Below are 25,408 nucleotides of genomic sequence, written 5' to 3'. Positions count from 1 at the left end.
CCTCCTGCCCGCAACACACACATCCTCTCCACTCCTTCCTTCGGTTATAATAGAGTCTGCAATTTATTTTAAAATTCCTCAGCACACACAGTTTAATATATGTGTGTAAGTTATAGTCCAGATGTCTCTCATATCCAAATCAGGAATGCACAGGTGCTTGGCTAGAGCTGTAATCAGGAAGCCAATGCTCGAGGCAGCTACTCCAAGCGCTTCTATATTCCTTATCTCCTTACTTTGATCAAGATTGGTCAATTTCTGAGACTTGTTAATTAGGAAATCTGGCTTTTATTGGTGAAATTTGTCGTTTTCTCGAGACAGGGTCTCACTCTGTCGCCCAGGCTGGAAGTGCAGTGGCATGATCACAGCTCACTGCAGCCTTGACCTCCTGGGCTCAAGCAATCCTCCCACCTCAGCTTCCTAAGTAGCTAGGATTATAGGTGCATGCCACCACCCTGGCTAATTTTTTATTTTTAGTAGAGATGGTGTGTCAATTTGTTGCCAAGGCTGGTCTCAAGCTACTGGCCTCAGGCAATCTGCCTGCCTTGGTCTCCCAAAGTGCTGAGATTACAGGCATAAGCCACTGCACCCGGCCTGTGGTTTGTTAAATAGCATGATAAATGGATGGATAAATATTACAAATGAATGATAACTGGTAAAATTAAAGGTATCTAAGATATGCATTGTGGATTGGCTGAAATATGAGATATTCCATAGCTTTTAATGAAGAGGTTTTAAGAACTAGTTGAGGCTATAATCTTTACCTTTAGGGAGGTACCTGGAGCTAACAGTTTTACAGTTAGAGGTTCTCAAACTTTAGAGAGCTTCAGATTGCACGGAGGGCTGATGAAAACACAGTTTGCTGGACCTGTCTCAGAGTTTCTGGACTCAGTAGGTCTTGGATTAGGCTGAAAATATGCATTAATTTTAAGTGCCCACGCTGGCCTAAGAGACCGCGTACTGAGAATTATTGGTTCAGAATTTCTAGTGGCCTGATGCTAATTATAAGGAAACATAAGCCTGCCTTTGAAGTATCATTGGTTTTGTCTTGACTAAATCTTTCATGCAAGTTGATAGAGCACTTAAAAAGGCAGACTTGGGGGCCGAACACAGTGGCTCACACCTATAATCCCAGTACTTTGGGAGGCCAAGGCAGGTGGATAACCTGAGGTCAGGAGTTCGAGACCAGCCTGGCCAACTTGGTGAAACCCAATTTCTACTAAAAATACAAAAAAAAAAAAAAATAGCCAGGTGTGGTGGTGTGCACCTTAGTCCCAGCTACTGGGGTGGCTGAGACAGGAGAATTGCTTGAACCCAGGAGGAGGAGGTTGTAGTGGGCCGAGATTGTACCACTGCACTCCAGCGTGGGCGACAGAGCAAGACTGCATCTCAAAAAAAAGAAAAAAAAAAGGCAGGGTTAGAACTTATTAAAGTTTACAGGCAGATTATATGAAATGTTTTATGATTGCTTGAAAATAAATTTATTTATTGCAAATAAAATGTTTTATGACTGAATAAATGTCTACATGTCTAGCAAAAATTGCTTTCATTACAACCTAGTAATAAGGTTGCATGGGGGTACTTAATCCTCACTTACATCAAACATTGGTGGATTCTGTTCCTTCTCTCCCTCCTTCCCAATCTCTATGTCTTTTATTTTTTTTCTTGACTTATTACAGTGACTAGGATATTCAGTAATATGTGGAATAGAAATGACAATGTATATCCTTGCTTTGATCCTAATATCTGTGATTATATATTCAGACTTTCACCATTACATATGATGTTGGCTGTGGGTTTTTCATAAATGTCTTTTATCAGGTTAAGAAAGTTCCCTCCTATTCTTAGTTTGCTAAGAATTGATTGAATTTTGCCAAATGCATCTATTCAGATAATCATATATTAATAGCTTTTCTATTCTCTCTCTCTCTCTCTTTTTTTTTTTTTTTTTTTTGAGACAGGGTCTCACTCTGTCACCCAGGCTGGAGTGCAATGGTGTGATCTCGGCTCACTGCAACCTCTGCCTCCTGGGTTCCGGCAATTCTTGTGCCTCAGCCTCCCGGGTAGCTGGGATTGCAGGCAAGAACAACCAGGCATGGCTAAATTTTGTATTTCTAGTAGAGACGGGTTTTTGTCATGTTGCCCAGGCTGGTCTCTAACTCTTGGCCTCAAGTGATCCACCCACCTTGGCCTCCCAATGTGCTGGGATTACAGGTGTGAGCTGCTGCCCTCAGCCAATACTCATAACAGTTTTAACAATGATCTCTGACTTGCAAATTTTAGTCCTTATATTATTTAACCTCCTTCAGCATTTGTCCTGGTTGACCACACTGTTTTAAAACTCTTTCCTATGGCTTCTCTCTTCATATTTTCCTCCTCCTTCTCTAGCAACTCTTTTCAATCTTTTTTGAGACAGGGTCTCACTCTGCCGCCCAGTCTGGAGTGCAGTGGCGTTATGCCTCACTGTAGCCTCGACCTCCCTGGGCTCGGGTGATCCTCCCACCTCGGCCTCCCAAGTAGCTGGGACTATAGGCACGCACTACCACACCTGGCTAAGTTTTGTATTTTTTGTAGAGACGAGGTTTCGCCATATTGCTCAGGCTGATCTTGCACTCTTGAGCTCAAGCGAACCACCTGTCTGGCAACTCTTTATGAGTGTTCTTTATGGAATTCTCTTCCTTTCTCACCATCTTAAGTATTAGTGTTTTCCAGGGTTTTGTTCCATTTTCCTTATGTTCTCTGTATACCATCATCAGTGACATTCCCATAGCTCTGAGGAATCCTGGCTCTATCCCAGCCTAGGCCTTTTTCGTGAATTAAATATCCAAGTGCTACCTGAACATCTCTTGCCTCGATTTGGATAACCTAAAAGCAATTCACACTCAATCTATCAAAGACTGAACCCATCACACCCTTCCCTCCTCTGTCCCAAGGTTGTCCTCCTTCATGGCCTGCCTCAGTGGAAGGTGCCATCAACCACCTAGGCACCGAGGGAGGAAGCAGTGAGTTGTCCTAAATTTCTTGTTCTTCCCAATTTTCCCAAACTCAACTGGTCACCAATTGCTGGCAATCAAATTATTTCCTTCATATCCTTTGAGGGTGTTTCATCCTTTCCATTCCCACTGTCAATGCCATAGTTTAAACCCTCGTCACTTTGTGCCTGGATTATTACAACTGCCATAAAACAGATCCCCCTGCTTGTGCTGTCTCCTGTCTAATCCACCCTCTCCACTACAAGTAGCAAAATTTTTCTAAAACGTAAATCGGATCAGTCACTTCCCTGCTTAAAAACTTCTACTGACTCTCTACTGCTCTGAAGGTAAAAGGCGAACTCCTTACCATGAGATACAAGGTCTGTTATGAGTTTGACCCTGCTTCCTTCACCTCTGCAAACTGCCATTCATCTTCTCTGCTCTAGCTATGCTATGCCTGGAATGTAGCATTATTTCTCATGTTTGTAGCTTTGCACATGCCTCCTTCTGTCTGCAATGCTCATTCATCAAAATTCAGCTCAGATGTAACCTTTTCCAGAAAGCCTTCTGGGACCTTCTTCATTAGGGTTGCCGAGCAAAATACTGCTTAGGATACACTTATGCTGAAAAATTATTGTTGTTTATTGGCAATATTTGGGATATACTTATACTCAAGGTAGTCCTAGTTTATTTTAAATTCAAATGTAACTGAGCATCCTTATTTTTATTTGCTACATCTAGCAACCCTAATCCCAGTCTCATGTGCTCCTCCTTTTTATTTTTCCATATCCCCTACTAGTCTGTAAGCATCTTCAGGGCAGGGATACCTCTCATCTCTGTATCCCCAGGCTCAAGCACAGTGCAGTAAGCAGACAATAAATATTTAACTGAAATCAAATGTTTTATTGCTGGCTTGTCTTTTCTAAGTTGGCTTTAACCCTTAGTCTCTTTCTTGCTTCACAGGAATGAGCTAATCCTAACAGTGATACTGCCTGTCCCAGGATTACAAGAAATATCACAAAATATAAGAGAGTGTAGCATAAGACATGAAGGCCACCAGAAGTGCTACTATGATTTAAGATTGGCCAGGCAGTGGTGGCTCATGCCTACAATCCCAGCACTTTGGGAGGCTGAGGCGGGGGAAATCAATTGAAGCTAAGAGTTCAAGACTAGGCTGGGCAACATAGAAAGACCCCTGTCTCTACCAAAAAAAAAAAAAAAAACCCACAAAAATTAAAATAAAATAGAGATTTCCTTAGAATAGGGTTTATGTGTATTAAGATTTCAAATAAATCTGTTTAATAGATTTTTTATAAGTTCATAAAGACTTAAGTTGGTATAAAGGGAAAAGGGCTATACTTTTCTTAAAAGGAAAAAAGCTTGTACTTTAAAACAGTGTGTTCCGGCCAGGTGCAGTGGCTCACACCTATAATCTCAGCACTTTGGGAGGCCGAGGAGAGGCTCACTTGAGGTCGGTCAGGAGTTAAAGATCAGCCTAGTCAACATGGTGAAACCCCGTCTCTACTAAAAATACAAAAAAATTAGCCGGGTGTGGTGGCCCATGCCTGTAATCCCAGCTACTCAGGAGGCTGAGGCAGGAGAATCTCTTGAACCCAGGAGGTGAAGGTTGCAGTGAGCTGAGATGCACCACTGCACTCCAGCATGGGTGACACGGCGAGACTCCATCTCAAAAAAAACAAAAAACAAAAACAAAAAAACAACAAAAAAACCCAGTATGTTCCAAGTAGGACTGGTTCAGTATATTTAAAAAACACAGGATAATGGCAGAAAAGAAACTTTTCAAGTTAAATAATAATTGATCCTAAGCAAAGGCAAAGCTAAATGAAATACAGCTAGCTATATATCACTATCTAATTGAAAACATGGTTCCAAATATCTTAAATTTAGTATATCTTATGTTAGTTGCTTTAAGCAATAAACCATTACCCAACAAATCAAATTTCATAAGAGACTGTAATAACATTTAGAGGCCCTTTTATTTTGTAATACTTCCATTTAAAGGATGTGCTCATATAATGGCCACAAAGGTTTGCTAGAGTAATGTAGTGAGTAATTCCTCATTATTACCCAGGTAGGAACTTAGAACTTGCTTGCATAGAGGAATATGTCAGAAGAGATCAATATTAAACAATATGGTCCTGAGAAATGTATAGAAGGGAAATATTCTTTTCTGCTTCTTTTTTTCCCTTTATGAAAGAACCCAACAAACAAAATATGCTATGTCAAGAGAATCTTACCTACAAATCTTACTTACAAAGTCAAACTGTAAAATTTCTTTATGGGTAGACACCAAATAGGATTTGCTGAAATAATGAATAAATTAGTGATTTCTATAATCAGAGAAAATGTAAAAAAAAATGATATAACAAGGCCGGGTACAGTGGCACACACCTATAATCCTAGCACTCTGGAAGGCCAAGGTGGGCAGATTACCTGAGATCAGGGGCTTGAGACCAGCCTGGCCAACATGGCAAAATCCTGTCTCTACTAAAAATACAAAAAAATTAGCTGGGCATACTGGTGTGTGTCTGTAATCCCAGCTACTCAGGATGAGGCAAGAGAATTGCTTGAACCCAGGAGGCAGAGGTTGCAATGAGCTGAGATTGCGCCACTGCACTCCAGCCTGGGCTACAGAGTGAGACTCCGTCTCAAAAAAAAAAAAAAAAAAAAAAGATATAACATACTATATAGCCAAGAACATTGACTCACACCTGTAATCCCAGCTACTCAGGATATCTAGGTGGGAGGATCGCTTAAGGGCAGGAGTTGGAGATCAGCCTGGGCAACACAGTGATAACTCATCTCTAATAAAAATTTTAAAAATTAGCTGGGCATGGTAGCTCATGCCTGTAGTCTCAGCTACTTGAGAGGCTGAGGTGGGAGGATCCCTGGAGCCCAGGAATTCAAGGCTGCAGTGAGCTATGATCCTGCCACTACACTCCAGCCTGGGTGGCAGAGAGGGATCCTGTCTCCAAACAAAACAAAAAAAGCAACCCCTCCTCCACCATATTATATAATTAGCTTGATGGAAAAAGAAAAAAGCACAAGTGAAAAAAAAATGGATTTTTCCAAGCCCATCTAACTGGGGTTAGTTGTTGCTCTCATTTTTAGACAGTTCTCATTGCCTACAACTTTCATAAGTTAACATTGGCTTTTCTGGGTGTACCATTCCCACTCCATTTCCCTTCTTGGAGTTTTAAAAGCCTATTATCCATCTCACTAGAGTCAAGCCCTAAATAATGGATGATGACAGTGGAAAGTTTCATATTTTTACTAAAACTGAAAACAGTAAACTTGAATTCAAATTGCAAACTAATGTACAGTGTGCAAAATTAATCTCAGTTCTGGTTCCTACCTTATAGCATTACCCTAAATCTTTTAACAAACATTATCCATTGGTTAGAGAAAACATCTCAGGAAAATAATATTAATATTCTATAGTGATTTCCAATGTTGAAACGATATACTTGATTAATAGATTAATACGCACTGTACATAATTTATACGAAATGCATATATAATTTGTTCAACATTCTGTTTGTTTTTAGAATTTATTACAAAAAGACAAAAGAGAAAAATATATTAATTTATAGGCAATTAAAAGCCCCAACCAAGGCTGTGGTTCAGTGGCTACTAATACATAGTTCTGGGAATTCTCTGGTCTAGTGTTAATCAGATATAAAAAGAAACCTCCAAAAGTCTGGGGTTTTTTTGTTTGTTTGTTTTTTGAGACAGAGTCTCTCACTGTCACCCAGGCTGGAGTGCAATGGCGTGATCTCAGCTCACTGCAACCTCCGTCTCCCGGGTTCAAGTGATTCTCCTGCCTCAGCCTCCTGAGTAGCTGGGATTATAGGCATGTGCCACCAGGCCCGGCTAATTCTTGTATTTTTAGTAGAGATGGGTTTTCACCATGTTGGCCAGGATGGTCTCAAACTCCTGACCTCAGGTGATCCACCCACCTCGGCCTCCCAAAGTGCTGGGATTACAGGCATGAGCCACCGCACCTGGCCTTGAAGGCCCTGTAGAAGTTCTACCTCCTCTATGAAGCCTTTCCCCACTATTCTATCTAAAATAATCTCCCTATTCATAGATCCTTTCTTTCTTTACATTTTTGTAGTACAACTATTTACCGTACAAACTAAATCATTTCAACCTGATGTGATGGTCTTTTGATCTGCCAACTAGGTTGGCTAGGCCATAGTCCCCAGTTATCAAAACAAACAATCTAGGTGTTGCTGTGAGGGTATTTTGCAGATGTAATTAAAATTCATAATCAGTTGACTTTAAGAGAGAGTATCCTAGATAGTCTGGGTGAGCCTGATTCTACCAGTTGAAGAGCCTTAAGAGCGCCACTGAGGATTCCTTGATGAAAAAATGTTGCCTGTAGACAGCAGCTTCAGCCAATGCCTGAGAATTCCAGCCTGCCCTTCCTGATAGCCTTCCATATGGATTTTAGATTTGCCCAGCCAGCTCCCACAACTGTATAAACCAACTCCTTACAATAAATCTCTTTATATCACTTTTGCTTCTCTGATTGAATCCTGACTGATACACCTGATTAAATAATGTGTGTGTGTGTGTGTGTGTGTGTGTGTGTCTTATCTTCCCAGTCAGACTGAAGGGCAGGAACTTGAGAATATAACAATAATAACTTACTGTACATTTACCATGTGTCAGACACAGTGTTGTCTTTCAATACATGAACTCATTTTATCCTTACAACCACCTGATATGAAAGTATTATTAATCTCCATTTACAAAGCCTAAATAATTTGCCCAACTTATACAGCTCAGAAATGGCAAAGCTGGAACTGAAACCTAAAGTTCTTTTACTCCAATTCTTTTTTTTTTTTTTTTTAGTAGAGATGGGGTTTCACCGTGTTGGCCAGAATGGTCTTGATCTCTTGACCTCGTGATCCGCCCGCCTCGGCCTCCCAAAGTGCTGGGATTACAGGCATGGGCCACTGCGCCTGGCCCTTTTACTCCAATTCTTATGCTCTGAACTACTACAATGGATGGGACCCTTCACACACAAATGGAGAGAGAGAGAAAAAGACAGAGGCATGCAGAGAAGAAAGCTATGGAACACAAGATAGACCACAACTGTTAAACAGATATAAACTTTGTTGTTGTTGTTGTTGTTGTTGTTGTTGTTGTTACAGGGTCTTGCTCTGTCATCCAGGCTGGAGTGCAGTGGCACAATCTCAGCTCACTGCAACCTCTGCCTCCCAGGTTCAAGCGATTCTCCTGCCTTGGCTTTCTGACTAGCTGGGATTATAGGCATGCACTGGCACGCCTGGCTAATTTTTGTATTTTTAGTAGAGATGGGGTTTCACCATGTTGGCCGGGCTGATCTCAAACTCCAGACCTCAAGTGATCTGCCCATCTCAGCCTCCCAAAGCACTGGGATTACAGGTGTGAGCCACCGTGCCCGGCCGTAAACTGCTTATTACACTTTGTTGATAATCTGTCCTCCCTAACTCCTAAGCAATGATTTCAGCTTGGAGGCAATGCTCTCAATGGAACAGCTACAGCAATCTTCCAGGAAATTTTTGAATTACAATGCTATGTTACAGCAATGACAAGTAATGGGGTACTTGTCTCAGATCAAATGAAAAAAGTCAAGGACTTGAGAACCTTCTCTATGTTCAACGGATATGTCAGAGCATCAATCAGTGTTAGATTATCAGGTTAATTGGTTCAATTCTACTTTATCTTCATAAAATCTGTGATGCAGGTAGGACAGAGATACTTTTCTCGAGCCTGTATAGTATAGTTAAAGCAAGCCAATGAAATAAAATCACTTACTCAAAGCTACACAGTACAGCACAAGAAAAAGTGAGGCTGGGGCTTTCACTTTAGCCTAGCATTTTTTCCAACAGGCTGACATGATATGATTTAGCTGCTAGTAATCAAGAAGTTCTTCACAGTGCGTTGGTTGTACCACTAATATCTAACATTTTAAAACGTACATGGTGTTACTAAAGTAATAAGACAGATTTTCATAAGCCATATATGAAAGCAATCAGGTTCCTCAAGCTCCCCTCTTTGGGCATTTGCATTCACTGTCCTTTCTCTTTAAATGCTTTTTGCCTAGATTCTCACACAATTGCTTCCTCTCATCACCTTCCAATTCAAAATGCCATCTTTTCAGGCAGGTTTTTCCCAATCACTCCAGTTAAGACAGCATTCCCTAGCCATTCTCTACGAAATATTGCTATTACATATGTTTTCATTGCACTTGTCAGTACCTTATTTATTTACTTGTTTTTGTTTTTATTATACACATTCCACAATAAGAATGTAAGCTCCTTGGCTGGGTGCGGTGGCTCATACCTGTAATCCCAGCACTTTTGAAGGCCGAGGCAGGTGGATCACCTGAGGTCAGGAGTTCGAGACCAGCCTGGCCAACGTGGTGAAACCTTGTCTCTACTAAAAACAAAAAAATTAGCCGGGCATGGTGGCAGGTGCCTGTAATCCCAGCTGCTTGGGAGGCTGAGGCAGGAGAATTGCTTGAATCTGGGAGGTGGAGGTTGCGGTGAGCTGAGATCGTGCCACTGCACTCCAGCCTGTGTGACAGAGTGAGACTCAATCTTAAAAAAAAAAAAAAAAAAAAAGCTCCTAAGGCATTCTATCTTGCTTACCACAATATCCCTAGCACCTAGAAAAATAACTTAGATGTAGATGTTCAATAAATATTTAACTGACTGATAGATACCTCTTCTAAAATGGATTATACTTTTTATATGATTGCTATATGACAGTTACCTTGAAAATAAATATTACACTATTATTATTATTATTATTATTTTGATACAGGGTCTCATTCTGTTGCCCAGGCTGGAGTGTAGTGGTGCTATCATGGCTCACTGCAGCCTCGACCCCTTTTGCTCAAGTGATCCTCTCACCTCAGCCTCCAAGTAGCTGGGACTACAGGAGCATGCCACCATGCCCAGCTAACTTTTTATTTTTTGTAGAGATGGATTCTCACTATGTTGCCTAGCTGGTCTTAAACTCCTGGGCTCAAGCAATCTTCCCACCTTGGCCTCCTAAAGTGCTAGGATTACAGATGTGAGCCACCATGCCTGGTGCTGACTAAATTATTAAGAATAGGAAAAATAAGCTAAAGGAAAGATTTTGCCAACTTTTGAAGAGAATAAAAGAACCCACACTTTAAAACTTAAAACTTTAGCAAATAATATTTGTGGAACCTCTTTTGGATCTTCTGTGTCTCTTTATAATCTTCTTTAGTTGACAAAGATGAAATTGACTGAAGATTTTGAACGGAATCTGTTCAAAGGTTATACACAGGATATTGTAATCCTTTGATGAGCATGTGTTTACTAAGCATGACTTTAAGATTATGCAGTTTTATATATATATACCTAAAATTCAAAATTAGCAATTTTATTATACGCTTTGGTTCTCTTCAATCCACTTAAAAAAAGAACAGTCCATGCACTAATACAGAGGGAGAGAGGCAATCGGTTTAGACTCCACATTTCAAAACAGTAATGACCAGGACCAGAAGTATGTGTGGATGTTGCCATAATTCATGAAATGGCCAGGTAATTACTTAGGCAGCTATTGTAAAACTGAACCATGGGAGAAGCCAATTTAAAATATATTACATTTCAAGTTAGGAAGGGCTGATTAGACTTTAAAAAAAGGTATAATCTGCAATAAAAAACTTACATGAATTATATATATACACACACACACACACACATATCTGTTGCTCTCCTCCAAACATCCAAGAATTTGCATATTTGCATAAGTGGCTTCACATTGTTTTACTTTCAACATCTTTATATATTTCAGATGTCTCTCTTATAGCTGGATTTTGATTTTTTTTTTGTAAACAGAGTCTTGCTCTGTTGCCCAGGCTGGAGTGCAGTGGTGCAATCTCAGCTCACTGCAGCCTCTGCCTCCCAGTTTCCAGCGATTCTCCTGCCTCAGCCTCCTGGGTAGCTGGGATTACAGGCACCCACCACCACGCCCGGCTAATTTTTACAGTTTTAGCAGAGACGGGGTTTCACCATGTTGGCCAGGCTGGTCTCACACTCCTGACCTCAGGTGATCCACCCGCCTCAGCCTCCCAAAATGCTGGGATTACAGGCGTGAGCCACTGCGCCCAGCCTGGATTTTGATTTTTAAGTACAGCCTCACAATCTTTGTCTTTCAACTAAATCATTTGGTCCACTGATAACATACTGCAATTACCATCATATATGGGTTTAAATATACTACATCTGATGCCATGGTAAGCCACCCAAATCTCCTTCTCCAGGACTGGAGCACTTATTCCTTCAGCACTGGGAGTACAGGTAGTAAACAGCTCTCAGCTGAGTCCTTTAGGACTGCCCTCAGCTAGAGTACAGCCTTGCTCAAGGTCATATCTCCTTGGCATGGATTGGGGTAAAGGTGGGAATCTGCTTCCACTGACTGGTCAGTGAGGGGGATAAAGGTCTGGACCTTTGCAAGGTCATCCCAGCTCCAGAATTCCCTGTAGGGTTGACCTTTAAGGCCTTTGTTACTACTGCAGTGTAGTTCAACTTTTCCCTCTGACTTAACTCTGCTTCCTCACTCTCTACAGATGTTAATCCCAAGAGCCGAATTTAATCAACTTGCTGCAGGCAAATCTTAGTCTCTAAGTCTGCTTTCCAGGGAATTCAATCTGTGACATCTTTCATCTTATGTATTTATTTTTACTTATCCTGCCTGTTCTGTTTCTTTTTCTTTACTTTCTTGCCTTCCTTTGGACTGACTATTCTTGTATTCTTTTATTTATTTATTTATTTCTGAGACTAAGTTTCGCTCTTGTTGACCAGGCTGGAGTACAGTGGCACAATCTTGGCTCACTGCAACCTCCTCCTCCCGGGTTCAAGCGATTCTCCTGCCTCAGCCTCCTGAGTAGCTGGGATTACAGGCATGCACCACCACGCACAGCTAATTTTGTATTTTTAGTAGAGACAGGATTTCTCCATGTTGGTTGGACTGGTCTCGAACTACCGACCTCAGGTGATCTGCCCGCCTCAGCTTCCCAAAGTGCTGGGATTACAGGTGTGAGACACTGCGCCTGGCCTCTTTTATTCTTTTATTATTCCATTTTTTCTATGTTAGTTTGGAAATGGTACACTCTTTCTATTGTATAGGTTATCCTAGAAATAATAATATGCATCCTTGAATTATCAAAGTCTAAAGTTAACTGGTTGATTCTTTTATCCTACTCTGCAATATTGTAAGGACTTAAACACTTTAACTTCCTTTATCCTTCTCCCATTTTATATGTAATTGTTATTCTAGGTATTGCAGCACATAAATGGAATAATACAATATTTGTCTTTTTGTGTTTGGCTTCTTTCACTTAGCATAATGTTTCCAATATTCATCCATGTTGTAGCATGTATCAGAATTTTACTCTTTTTAAAGGCTAATATTCCATTGTATCTATATACAATATTTTGTTTATCCATTCATCTGTGGATGGACAGTTGGCTTGTTTCCACCTTTTGGCTACTATGAATAATGCTACTGTGAACATTGGTGTGCCAGAATCCATTTGAATCCCTGATTTCAATTTTTTTGGTATGTATACCCAGAAGTGGATTTACTGGATCATAGGGTAATTCTATGTTTAACAATTTGAGAACCCTCCATACTATTTTCCTGATTCTTTTTCTTTAAATCTTTTTTTTTTTTTTTTTTTTTTTTTTTTTTGAGACAGAGTCTCCCTCTGTCACCCAGGCTGGAGTGCAGTGATGTGATCTCAGCTCACTGCAACCTCTGCCTCCTGGGTTCATGTGATTCTTGTGCCTCAGCCTTCTGAGTAGCTGGAATTACAGATGTGTGCCACTACACTCGGCTAATTTTTTTGTATTTTTAGTAGAGACAGGTTTTTGCTATGTTGGCCAGGCTGGTCTCAAACTCCTGGAGTCAAGTGATCTGCCCACCTTGGCCTCCCAAAGTGCTGGGATTACAGGTACGAGCCACCATGCCCAGCCTTGATTCTTTTTTATATATTACAATTCTCTGTTGAAATTATCCATTGTTTTACCTATTTCTTCTACCTTTATTCCTATTTAACTGAACATGAATATAAAGTTATTTCTACATTCTTTTTGAATAACTCTTAATATCTGGATCATCTGGAGATCTGCTTCTAGTATCTGTGTTTATCTCTTGGTTTTTGGTCATTTTATTTTGTCTTTTGGCATTCTTTGTACTTTTTTACATAATGTCTCCAGAGAGGGTTTCCTTCTGTCTAGCAGACAAAGGTAATGGTAGCTGATCACCTTAACAAAATCAGGAGCTGTTTGAAGTTGAGACTTGGTTGTAGCTCTGGGTAAAGCTCTAGCTACTTATGTCCAAGGGTATATAGCCCTCTAGGATTTTTAACTGAGAGCTTGGTATTCATTGGGGCTTCTCCTTCTGGCAAGTTCATAACTCTAATCTGTATCTTGTGAGACTGCCAAAGAGTCTGTTCTGCTTTTCAAAGGCTTTCCAATGAGGTTTTTAACCTCTCATTCTGCAGAGCCCCGGGAATTGGCAAATATCCCAACGGGATAACTGGCTGTATGCATGAGGTTCCCCTGGTTTTCTACAAAGCCTCTGCTGATTTCTTGTCCCCAGTAGGGGCTTTCCGCCAACATAAGGTTTCTGCTTCTCAGATCCCTGCCCATGCCCAGAATCAGCAAATTCCCCCCAGGGTAAAAGAGGCCATAAAGGTCAGCTCACCATTCTGAGATTCTTTTAGTTTACCTTTACTCCTGGGGTTCATTCCTTTAAGGTCTCAGCACAAAGCATGGTGTGCCAGTGTTCCCATCCTTGGTTGGATGTAGTAGATTTTTATTACCCTAGCCCCTTAAGACTGTATATTTCAATTTTAGATCATACATCACCAGTGAAAAGCAGCCACAAAAACTAGGCTCACCTCTTTCAAATCTTATCCTCTCGCCTGGGCGTGGTGCCTTACGCCTGTAATCCCAGCACTTTGGGAGGCCGAGGCAGGTGGATCACCTGAGGTCAGGAGTTTGAGACCAGCCTGGCCAACATGGCAAAACCCCATCTCTACTAAAAATAGAAAAATTAGCCAGGTGTGGTGGTGGGTACCTGTAGTCCCAGCTACTTGGGAGGCTGAGGCAGGAGAATCATTTGAACCCGGGAGGCAGAGGTTGCAGTGAGCCGAGATTGCACCACTGCACTGCAGCCCGGGTGACAGAGCAAAACTCTGTCTCAAAAAAAAAAAAAAAAATCTTATCCTCTCCCAGGTCTTGATCAAGTAATTCCTCCCTATCTTGTTAGCACTTTGAGGCTTTAAAATATACTTTTAAAGAAGTTATTTTATTTTTGAGATGAAGTCTTGCTCTGTTGCCCAGGCTGGAGTGTTGTGGCAGGATCATAGTTCACTGCAATCTCAAATTCCTGGATTTAAGGGATCCTCCCACCTCAGCCTCTCAAGTAGGTGGGACTACATGTGCATGCCATCATGCCTGGCTAAAATATACTTTAACAATATTTTTTCTGCTTGCTTTTTAGTTCTAATCCCACAATTGTGATACAATATTAGTACTATCTTAGCTTAGTACTATTGACTTTAGTACTACTACTTATGATAGGTTTTAAGAACATAATCCCAAATGCAGAATAACTATAATTTTTTAAAAGCCAGTCTTAGGAAAATGATGTATTTTAGACTCAGAAAACTCTTTCATTATCTTCAGGGTTTGATAAAATAACCATTAAATTATGCTAGAATTATGTTCTGGTTTCCTTTCTTATAAATTAAAGGGAAATTAAATTAAAGTGAAAAGTAATGAAGCACTTCAACTCTAATTTACTCATGACAGAATATGTACCAATATTTGCCCTACATTTGAAGGATACTGTAATGATACAAGATATTTAAAAGCATATCCACTTCATTTTGTCTTAATCTCTTAGATTTCTAACATTACCAGATGATGTTAACAGGTCTTCCTGGGAGGGCTGTGGTGGGGATATGGTTTTTTCTGATCAAGTATATTTGCTCTCTCTTGGAGATGCATAACACATATTAGTATTTAAAAGAACCTAAGAAGTCCTTAGTAAAGTCAGTTGTTATCTTTATTTAACCCTCTGTTTCCAAATACATCTGACCAGGGACATATTTTATCCATGGAATATCTATTAATATGCTCCAAGGTACCTAGTTTGAGAAAGGTGGCCTAGAGAAAGAGAAATAAACATTTCAAATAGTTTCGGTTATTTGTATGTTTTTGAACTTGATTATCTACCTCCTGTTTCCTCCTTCTTCACTGAAGGTTAGAAACTGAGTTTTGTGGGGTTTTATTAGCTTTATTAGACTGTAACTTCTTCTGTCAGTCTTTTCTGATGTAGGGTAGCAGAAGGAGTATGAGCTTCATAGAGAGACAGAATTAGGATCAAATTCTGGTTCCATCATCTTGAGCAAATTCTCCTGTCTCTCTGGGTCATAGTTCTTTATCTGTACACTACTATGCTAAGGATTAATGAACATGTAAAGTACCCAGTACATTGGCCCCAGAGATACCTCCTATCTTAAAATTCCTTAAGGATCTAGAATGGCCAGTTGGAATGAACACAGGATTGCTATCTTTGAACCTTGACTTAGGTTCTTCTTTACTAACTTATTCCCCTCTCTTGCCTAGTTAAAAGACTGTAACAGTCCTGTGGAATAACGTGTTTTTGTATCCTAACTGATGAAGCACCTCGTGTTAAACTGGTTTTTATTTTCTTAGAACTTGGGGAAGCTCCAGGTTTCCGTCTTATGTTCCCATAACATTGCTATCTTATTTATCTTACCTTACTGTAATTACTCATTTTCTTTCCTGATCCACTGTAAGTTTTATAAGGTCAAAGATATTTTGCTCCCTGTTATATGCATACACCACTGGCCTGGGTAAAGAGTAGCTACTCAATAACTATAGAATCTTTAACAAGTTATAATAATTGGAACCCTCCAAATCATTACTATTCAAATATAATTCTGAGATGGAATGTTTTAATATTCTTTATATTAGAAAGTACTGGTAGAGGCCAGGTGCGGTGGCTCATGCCTGTAATCCCAGCTCTTTGGGAAGTCAAGGAGGGCGGATCACTTGAGGCTAGGAGTTCAAGACCAGCCTGGGCAACATGGTGAAACCCTGTCTTTACTGAAAATACAAAAATTAGCCAGGCGTGGTAGTGCGAGCCTGTAATTCCAGCTACTTGGGAGGTTGAGGCAGGAGAATTGCTTGAACCTGGCAGGCAGTTGCAGTAGGCTGAGGTTGTACCACTGCACTCCAGCCTGGGCAATAAAGCAAGACTTTGTCTCAAAAAAAAAAAAAAAAAAAAAGGAGAAAGTACTGGTAGAAAACAAGGAGTTAAATTTACTTGAAATTCTCAAATTTTTAAAATATAAGTCTATAGAATTAATGATCACTACTAGAAATCTTAGACTGATACAGTCATTTTTCTGAGATACATCCAATCACTAGGATAGAAACAGAATAATAATCTTTTTAGATAAATTTTGGTATTCAAGAGTAAAAGATGTGTTCTAGAAAGTCTGCCTGTAAATACGCTTTTATAGTCTAAACATTAAAAAACTCATCTGATTGAAATAAACTAAAACTTAAATATATTAAATATATATATATATATAATAAAAATCCTTCTTTGTATTGAGGATGCCCCCACACTAACTTATTTATGTGTTATATATTTAAATTTCTGAACACTGGAATTTTCAAAGTGGGGAAAACTTTACTAACGGGTCATGTCAAAAAGCTAAGAAGATTAGCACAATTCTAATGTCAAATTAACTTTTATTTTTAAAAACATCATTAGTAAGTATGTAAGCAGTAAATATAGTGTTATGAAGAGGCTTTTTAGTAAGCAGGAAATTTAAAATACTTACTATTATTTTCTTACAGTCCTTTCCTCTGCATAATTCTGTATAGGTAGAATACTGCACATATATAATCCAGCTTCCAACAAAAACCACTAACCAGGAAAAGAAAAGATATTTCATCCGCACATATGAGAAGCGAGCCTGTGAGTAAAAAAGAACATAACGATCATTCATTCAGCACCAAATCAGCATTCAATGTCCTAGAACACGACTTCTCACCCTTCTTGGAACAACTCAATATATATTCCAGGCTTTTATATGGCAATTCTAGAACAAAGTGCACTTTCACTGAGTCCAAACAGCACTGGTCTTAGAAAAGGAAGCTCCTTGGTCCTGCCAAGGAAAAAGGGAACAAAATATCCTTTAAGATGTATAACCTTTCAAATACCACCATCATCCAAAGCTACTTTTTAGGCACAAGCACATGTACCATGCTACCCTGGGCACCTTGTGAGATCAGGTAAAGAGAGGTACAATTCCTATTTACTAGAAGCTTACAAAAGACTCTTTCACATAAGAATCTTAAAGGTCTTTAGGAAAATCATGATAAAAATAATTTTGTTTTAAAGAAATAAGAACAGAAATCTGGCTATTTGTCTAATGTCTCATACTGACAACCAGAACAAGAAATTAAGCTCTACAGTCATTTCTATTTCCCTATTGTATTCACCAGCGCTTTATGTTCCTTTTGTTCAGCGAACCAAATGTTTCACCTAATAGATATTCTGGAAACTGAGGAGATGCTAACAACTGTTAAAGGAGAAATGACTGGAGAAGGGTTAAGATATATTAAAAATAAGTTACTCTTTGCATATCAACTTGCAAAGTGTAAAGCTGCACAATAGGATCCTCTTTGCATTGTTTTGTTTCCAGTGCTCTTGTATCTAATTGCAACTCGGGCTGGTTGATGCCTTTTTTCCATCAATTACATATCAAACAGTTTCATCTTCAAAAGTGACACTTGATCAAGACTATTTGACATTTATTTTTTGAGTCTGTAGCACCCATGGTCTGGTTTTATAAACAGCAGAACTGAGGACTACGAAGAGAATTCGGCAGAATAAATTAAAGATATGTAAACAAACAATGAAAAGCTAGTTTTGCTTTTACAATCACGAGCCAGTTTCTCACCCTGGGAACAGTAGGATATTGTGAGCATTGTGAGCATGCAAAGAAGCAGAAAGAGATGAGAGAGACATAAGCACACCTGCAGAAGACAATGAGTGCAAAGGAAAAAGAGACTCAGGAAATACTGAATTCTATTGGCCCTATTTGTGGTTTAGATATCTTTGTGAGGTTAACAGATGGTGAATCCCTGTACCAAAAGGCTTGAGTACAATGAGTTCTCAGTAAAATTGTAGGTCTCTGAGCTTTATTATTAAAATGAAAAAGTGCCTTAATGCAAGATACTTTTGTATTGCTCTAAGTAAAAAGAAAGTTCAGATTAAACTCCAAATTAAATCACATAAAAGACAATGGGGTATATACCATGGGGTTTGTTTGAAAGATATATAAGATGACTCGTCTCTAATAAGAGGTTTGGTCATCAGACAGAAATCGACATGTACTAATATTGTGAACCTAAATAAGATTAAATGACATAATGCCTATAAAACATAAGCATATTGCTGGGCACATAGTAAGTATTCAGCAAATGTTAGTTAAATCAATTTGCAAGTCACTGGGCAAGAAGCCAACAATACTGTCAGTGGCTATCATCTTCTTTTCGGACTTGCCAAAAAGAAAACTGAATCTGAATCTGATCAAGCCTTTTAGCTCCAGCTACCAGTTTACAGGAAATACATGAGACAGAGAAACACAAGTGACACTTAAGTAAGTGACACTATAAGGATATAATCAGCAAACTCCAGGCTGTGGGAAACACTGCAATACAAACAATCCAGTTTCTTCAACAAATAAATTACAAGAAGGGAAAAAAAGGCAAGGGGAAACTTAAAGATTAAAAATCATTTAAGATATATATTAGGCTAGATCTGTAATCCCAGCACTTTCGGAGGCTGAGGTAGGAGAATCACTTAAGTACAGGAATTTGAGACCAGTCTGGACAATATAGTGAGACATTGTCTCTATGAAAAAATTTAAAAATTAGCCAAGGCCAGCCAGGAGCTCACGCCTGTAATCCCAGAACTTCGGGAGGCCAAGACAGGAGAATAACTTGAGGTCAGGAGTTCAAGACCAGCCTGGCCAACATGGTAAAACCCCGCCTATACTAAAAATACAAAAATTAGGCCAGGCGCAGTGGCTCACACCTGTAATCCCAGCACTTTGGGAGGCCGAGGTGGGCGGATCACGAGGTCAGGAGATCGAGACCATCCTGGCTAACACGGTGAAACCCCATCTCTACTAAAAATACAAAAAATTAGCCGGGCGAGGTGGCGGTGGCCTGTAGTCCCAGCTACTCGGGAATCTGAGGCAGGAGAATAGCGTGAACCCCGGGGGGCGGAGCCTGCAGTGAGCCGAGATCGCACCACTGCACTCCAGCCTGGGCGACAGCGAGACTCTGTCTCAAAAACAAACAAACAAACAAACAAACAAAAAAACAAAAATTAGCCGAGTGTGGTGGCATGCACCTGTAATCCCAGCTACTCAGGAGGCTGAGGCAGGAAAATTGCTTGAACCTGGGGGGCGGAGGTTGCAGTGAGCCGAGATTGTGCCACTGCATTCCAACCTGGGTGACAGAGCAAGACTCCATCTCAAAAAATAAAAATAAAAATAAAAATAAAAATTAGCCAAGCATAGTGGCTCATGCCTGTAGTCCCAGCTATTTGGGAGGCTAGGGTGAGAGGATTGCTTGAGCCTGGGAGGCAGAGGTTGCAGTGAGCCAAGATCGCACCACTGCACTACAGCCTGGGTGACACAGAGAGACCCTGTTGCAAAAAAAGAGAGAAATATATCAAATAATTACAACACATGTATCTTTTTTGAGTCCTGATTCAAATGAAAACCTGTAAAAAATGACATTTATAAGACAATTGAAAATTTTAAGAATGACAGTATACTTGATGATAGTAAAGGATTATTTTAGTTTTTTAAGGTGTGATAATGGTTCTGTGACAATATTTAAATATTTTTCTTTTCTCTACCTATCAAATAGCTACGTTTTTCTACTTCCTCTGGCATATGTTTAAATGGAGAAAAACCCTATGAACTGGACTGCCCGATGCCTACTTGTCATGACAAAGAATGCCAAACATTTTTGAGAGGAAGTTAGATTGATGATGTTCCCAGCAGGGTACTGGGCATCACCTGTTGTAGACAAAATGATAAAAGGAGTGAGACACATTTTTCTTTCAGCATGCCATTGAGAATTGCTGTGATTTGGGGGTAACACAAAGTAATAAAAGGACCTTCATGCGTCCTTTAATATCTGCAGATCCTGCAGCCTCACATTTAAAAATAATGATTGAAGAAAGAGCCATAAATTACATCTGTAGCTATTAACCAATTTAATTTCCCTGTGTGCCACTCACTAAAATGTTTCTAGTGGTCTGTTCTGTACCAATTACCTAGATAATGTAGTCTTTGATTAAGAAATGTAGTCTGACCTTTTTATTTATGCTGAACTATTCACAATGACTGCCCAGCAGTTTTTTGTTCGGCAGATTGTGTGCCTAGCTAGTAATGGTATGTTGCTTTTTTCCTAATTTTGTTCCTGAAAAGCATGATAAGAATTTTTGTAAATACACTATGGCAGTGATTCTCAAATGGACTTAGTTTTGCCCCACAGGGGACACTTGGCAATGTCTGGAGACATGTTTGGTTTCCCAACTGGAGGCTGCTACTGAAATCTTGTGGGGTAGCAGCCAGAGATGCTGCTAAACATCCTGCAATGTACAATGTAGCCCCCCACAGCAAAGCATTATCAGGCCCAAAATGTGTTTGAGAAACTTACAGTTACACAATAAAATGAAAACAAAAGCTGTGGGGTTGAAAGAGCTAAATTTGTATGACATTAGCATTTTATCTTATATTAGCCTTTAATGCATAAAATATTAGTAATTTTAAAAATATAATAACATCTGTCTGGAAATAACAGAAGCAGTTATCACTAGAGTAAATGATTGCCAATATTTTATTGTAAGCCCACGATGACACAAAATGCCAATTCCACTCTAAAAAATAGTAATAGTTTTTCTTCTTTTAAAATATCGTTTGATTTCATTGTGATAACTTATTTCAAAACAAATCTGAAAATTTTTGATCTTGTTTGTAACTTTACATTAAGTTTTAAAAATAGGCAGAAAGAGGCAACATACCAAAATTTAGCCATTTAAGACTACTTCTGGCCACGTGGTGGCTCACGCCTGTTATCCCAGCACTTTGGGAGGCTGAGGTGGGAGGATCATGGAGCCAAAGGATAGAGCCCATCCTGGCCAACATGGTGAAACCCTGTCTCTACTAAAAATACAAAAAAAATTGGCTGGGCGTGGTGGCGTGCACCTGTAATCCCAGCCACTTGGGAGGCTGGGACAGGAGAATCGCTTGAACTCGGGAGGCAGAGGTTGCCTTGAGCTGAGATCGCATCACTGCACTCCAGCCTGGGCAACAGAGCGAGACTCCGTCTCCAAACAAACAAACAAACAAACAAAAAAACTACTTCTGGCGGGGCGCGTTGGCTCACGCTTGTAATCTCAGCACTTTGAGAGGCTGAGGCAGGCGGATCATGAGGTCAGGAGTTCGAGACCAGCCTGGCCAACACAGTGAAACCCATAAAATTAGCTGGGTGTGGTGGCGGGAGCCCGTAATCACAGCTACTCGGGAGGCTGAGGCAGGAGAATCGCTTGAACCCGGGAGGTGGAGGTTGTAGTGAGCCGAGATCATGCCACTGCACTCCAGCCTGGGTGACAGAGCGAGACTCGGTCTCAAAAAAAAAAAAAAAAAAAAAGCTACTTCTATTATCTATTTTTAATACTCTGCATCTTTCATAAACATGTAAAGCACAAAGTCCTTTTACTTTACCCCTAAATACTCCATACACAAATGTTCTTAATTTTGAGAATGGGGACTCGGTCTCAAAAAAAAAAAAAGGCATTATGAGTCTACTGGTCAGAGTTTTAGCATTCTTAATCTTTTTAAGAGGTGAATTTTAGGATTTATAGAAAGAATCTGAATTATTCTTTGATCTCAAGTTTAAAGATTTTATTTGCAGGAGCATATTCTGTGTTTTGATTTTATGAAAACTCTAGAAATAAAGTTTCAATAAAAAGCAGATAATTTTCACATGCTTAGAGGCTGACCGCAAAACAAAATGCCAAGAACAACTAGGGAATTCATTGCATGGGGTGACTCTCAAGCCTGTGACTAGGCTCAATGGTAAAACACTATTTCAAAGAAGTGTCAAAGTAAAAGAAATAGCTCATGATATATTAAGTGAAAAAAAATTCGCTTTCAAAATCACATGTATGATATGTTCCCAATTTGCCTTTTAGAAAGAGAAATCACCAAAAAACTTTAGAAACTGCAAGGAAATAAACAAAACATGAAGGGTTGTTATCTCAAAATGTCAAGAGGTGGTGGGATTATGGATAATTTTCATTTTTCTTCTCTTAATTTTCTATAACAAATATGTATTACTTTTTCAGTTAGAAAAAACTATTTGTATATATGTGTTTAATGTACATATTTAAATGTCTCTAAGATCTACAAGTCTCTTGATGCTTTAAAAATCTTTTTAACTGTCAAATATTAACACAGAATTACTTAAAATATATAAATATAGCTTACATTATAATTATAAAGCAAATATCTAAATAACTACCACTTGGGTAAAAATACAGAATTTTCTGGCCAGGTGTGGTGGCTCATGCCTGTAATCCCAGCACTTTGGGAGGCCGAGGCGGGCAGATCACCTGAGGTCAGGAGTTCGAGGCCAGCCTGGCCAACATGGTGAAACCCCACCTCTATTAAAAATACAAAAATTAGCTGGGCATGATGGCATGCGCCTGTAATCCCAGCTACTTGAGAGGCTGAGGCAGGAGAATCACTTGAACCCGGGAGGCAGAGGTTGCAGTGAGCTGAGATCGTGCCATTGCACTCCAGCCTGGGCGACAAGAACAAAACTCCATCTCAAAAAAATAAATAAATAAAACCCCCAGAATTTTCTGACCCCATCCTCCCAACATGCTCTTGACTACCATGATAATCATTTGTTTATGTGCTTTTCTAAGTAGTTTAACCACTGATCATGTAACCCTATAATGCAGAGTTTGATGTTGATTGCTTGAACTTTACACAAGTAGAAGCATATTCTATTTCGACTTGCATCCTTCTCTTAGCATTATATCATGAGATTTAACCATGCTGATACATATAGCCAGTTTGTTCATTTTCTTTGCTGTAGAGTATTCCACTGATTTTTCAGTAAGCAATCTTTATACTTTTATATACAAACAATATAAAGATTTAAAAATGTATACTTTTCTCTTCAACTTCTGTAAGGAAAAAAAAATCCACATAATATGGAGCTGCATTCTGTGCCAGTCACCGCAGGAGACACTCTGTGTATCCCACATATTATATACAATGTTCCTGAAAATCATAGACTTAGAATGTTTGAAAGAGACTTTGGAAACATATAATTCAACCACATGCTGATGTGATATTAGGCTTAGAATGTTAAACAGCTTTGGCTCTAACTCGGTTGTGCCAGGAGGAAGTCTAAAGATTTTACACAGGAAGTGTCACAGACATGCCCTGGGGTGGGTGCAATTCTAGGTCTTAGCCACTGAGGAAGTGACTTCTTCTGGCAAAAGCTGAAGACTATAATCCTTTCCCTTGCTGCTGCTGCTTTAGAGAACACAGGCCAGGCACATATTGAAAGAGCTTCAAGGCTAAGAAAACATAAAAGGCGTCTCTAGGGTTAAAAAAGCAGGCATGCAGATGGCTTTTAATTAACAATTAGACAGCCAGTATCTTACAGAGCATATAGGAGGAAGATGCAACCTCTACTAGCAATCTATATATAAAAGGAATGTTGGCATTTGCAATTGCAGGTAAAAAGAACTCATCATAGGGATCTTCAACATCCCAGTGCAGAAGGACAAGGATAAGTAAAAAAACTAAGTGTTTTGATTTTCTATTGCTGTATAACAAACCATCTAAAAACTTGGAGGCTTAAAATAACTATCTATTTGTCTCTCATGATTCTGAGGGATGATGACTAAGCTAAGCTCTTTAAGGTTCTCATGCATTTGTGATCAAGACTGGAGCCATCTGAAGGACTATGTGGGTTGGATGGGCAGACAGATGGCTTCTTCATTCACATGTCCAACCTCTCAACTTAGGTGGCTGGAACAGCTTTATGTGGCTAGCTGGGATTCTTCAAAGTTTGGTGGTGTCAAGGTAATTGAACTTCTTACATGGTGGCTGACTTTGCTCAGAGTGAGTGTTCCAAGACAGCAAAGGGGAGGCTGCATCATTTCTGTAGAATTCTTTTGGTTAGAAATGGCCAGCTCAGAATTAATATAGGAGAGGACCACATAAGGGCATGACTACTAGTAGGCATGGCTCACTGAGGGGTCTTCTTTGGAGACTAGCTACCACCCCAGGAGAGGATCAGCAAAGCAGGGTCTAGGGGTAAGGAGAAAAGCAATGGGGACATCTCAACCAGAATAGACAGCTTTCTTAGCCATTCTAATTAAGGGTTCTTCCTTCTGCCTTAGAGGAGAACTGGAAGTTGCTATTAGAATCCATTAATAGTATTTGTAGTCACATGTATTTATGCCTAAGTTGACTGAAAACAGTTCTCATTCCATATGATGGGCTCAATAACTATCAGCAAATCTTTTGCTGTGTACACAAAATTCCATGATAAAGAACTCCAAAGTATTAGAAATTGTTCATGATATTAAGAGCGGTGGCTCACACCTATGATCCCAGCACTTTGGGAGGCTGAGGATTGCTTGAGCTCAGGAGTTTGAGACCAGCCCAGGCAACAAAGTGGGACACCATCTCTACAAAAAATAAAAAATAAAAAATTAGCTGGGTGTGATGGCACGCGTCTGTGATCCCAGCTACACAAGAGGCTGAGGTAGGAGGATTGCTTAAGCCCAGGAGTTCAAGGCTACAGTGAGCCATGTTCACACCACTGCACTCTAACCTAGGTGACAGAGCAAGACCCTGTCTTAAAACAAACAAACAAACAAAAAAAAACAACTCCTTGAGATATGGATATAATAGAATTCATATTACCTTATTATTTCAGTAAAGATTCCAGCATCAGAATCTTAACTGAAGATTCAGTTAAGATTAATGGGCAAATCAGGTGTCCATTTCTCCCTCTGATTAGGCCTAACATGCCACATTGGATCTAGTGCTTACTAAAACATACAATAGCCATACACAAATCTTTGATGGGAATCCTAATTGGCACTTAAACTCACTAATGATTCAATTACTAAAAATAAAGTTTAACTCTGTTTTACCTAAACTTGGAGATGAGAATGCATGGTCCTTTTATACTTCAGATTCTAAAGCATATTTTAGG

At 39.6% G+C, this 25,408-nt stretch overlaps 1 protein-coding gene across 1 annotated transcript in view; it reads right to left on the bottom strand.

Moving 5' to 3' along the window:
- The window catches only part of DIPK1A (divergent protein kinase domain 1A), a 124,055-nt gene that overhangs the window by 17,123 nt on the left and 81,524 nt on the right, over window positions 1–25,408 (bottom strand). The window contains exon 2 of the mRNA XM_034931241.3: window positions 16,909–17,043. Within this exon, the coding sequence (XP_034787132.1) occupies window positions 16,909–17,043 (135 nt within the window). The remainder of the gene's footprint in view (window positions 1–16,908; window positions 17,044–25,408) is intronic.

The sequence above is a fragment of the Pan paniscus genome, chromosome 1 (assembly GCF_029289425.2).
Source record: "Pan paniscus chromosome 1, NHGRI_mPanPan1-v2.0_pri, whole genome shotgun sequence".
Lineage (NCBI taxonomy): Eukaryota > Metazoa > Chordata > Mammalia > Primates > Hominidae > Pan > Pan paniscus.
Note: the sequence above shows the minus strand (reverse complement) of the source record. Positions and strands in the feature narration are given on the sequence as shown.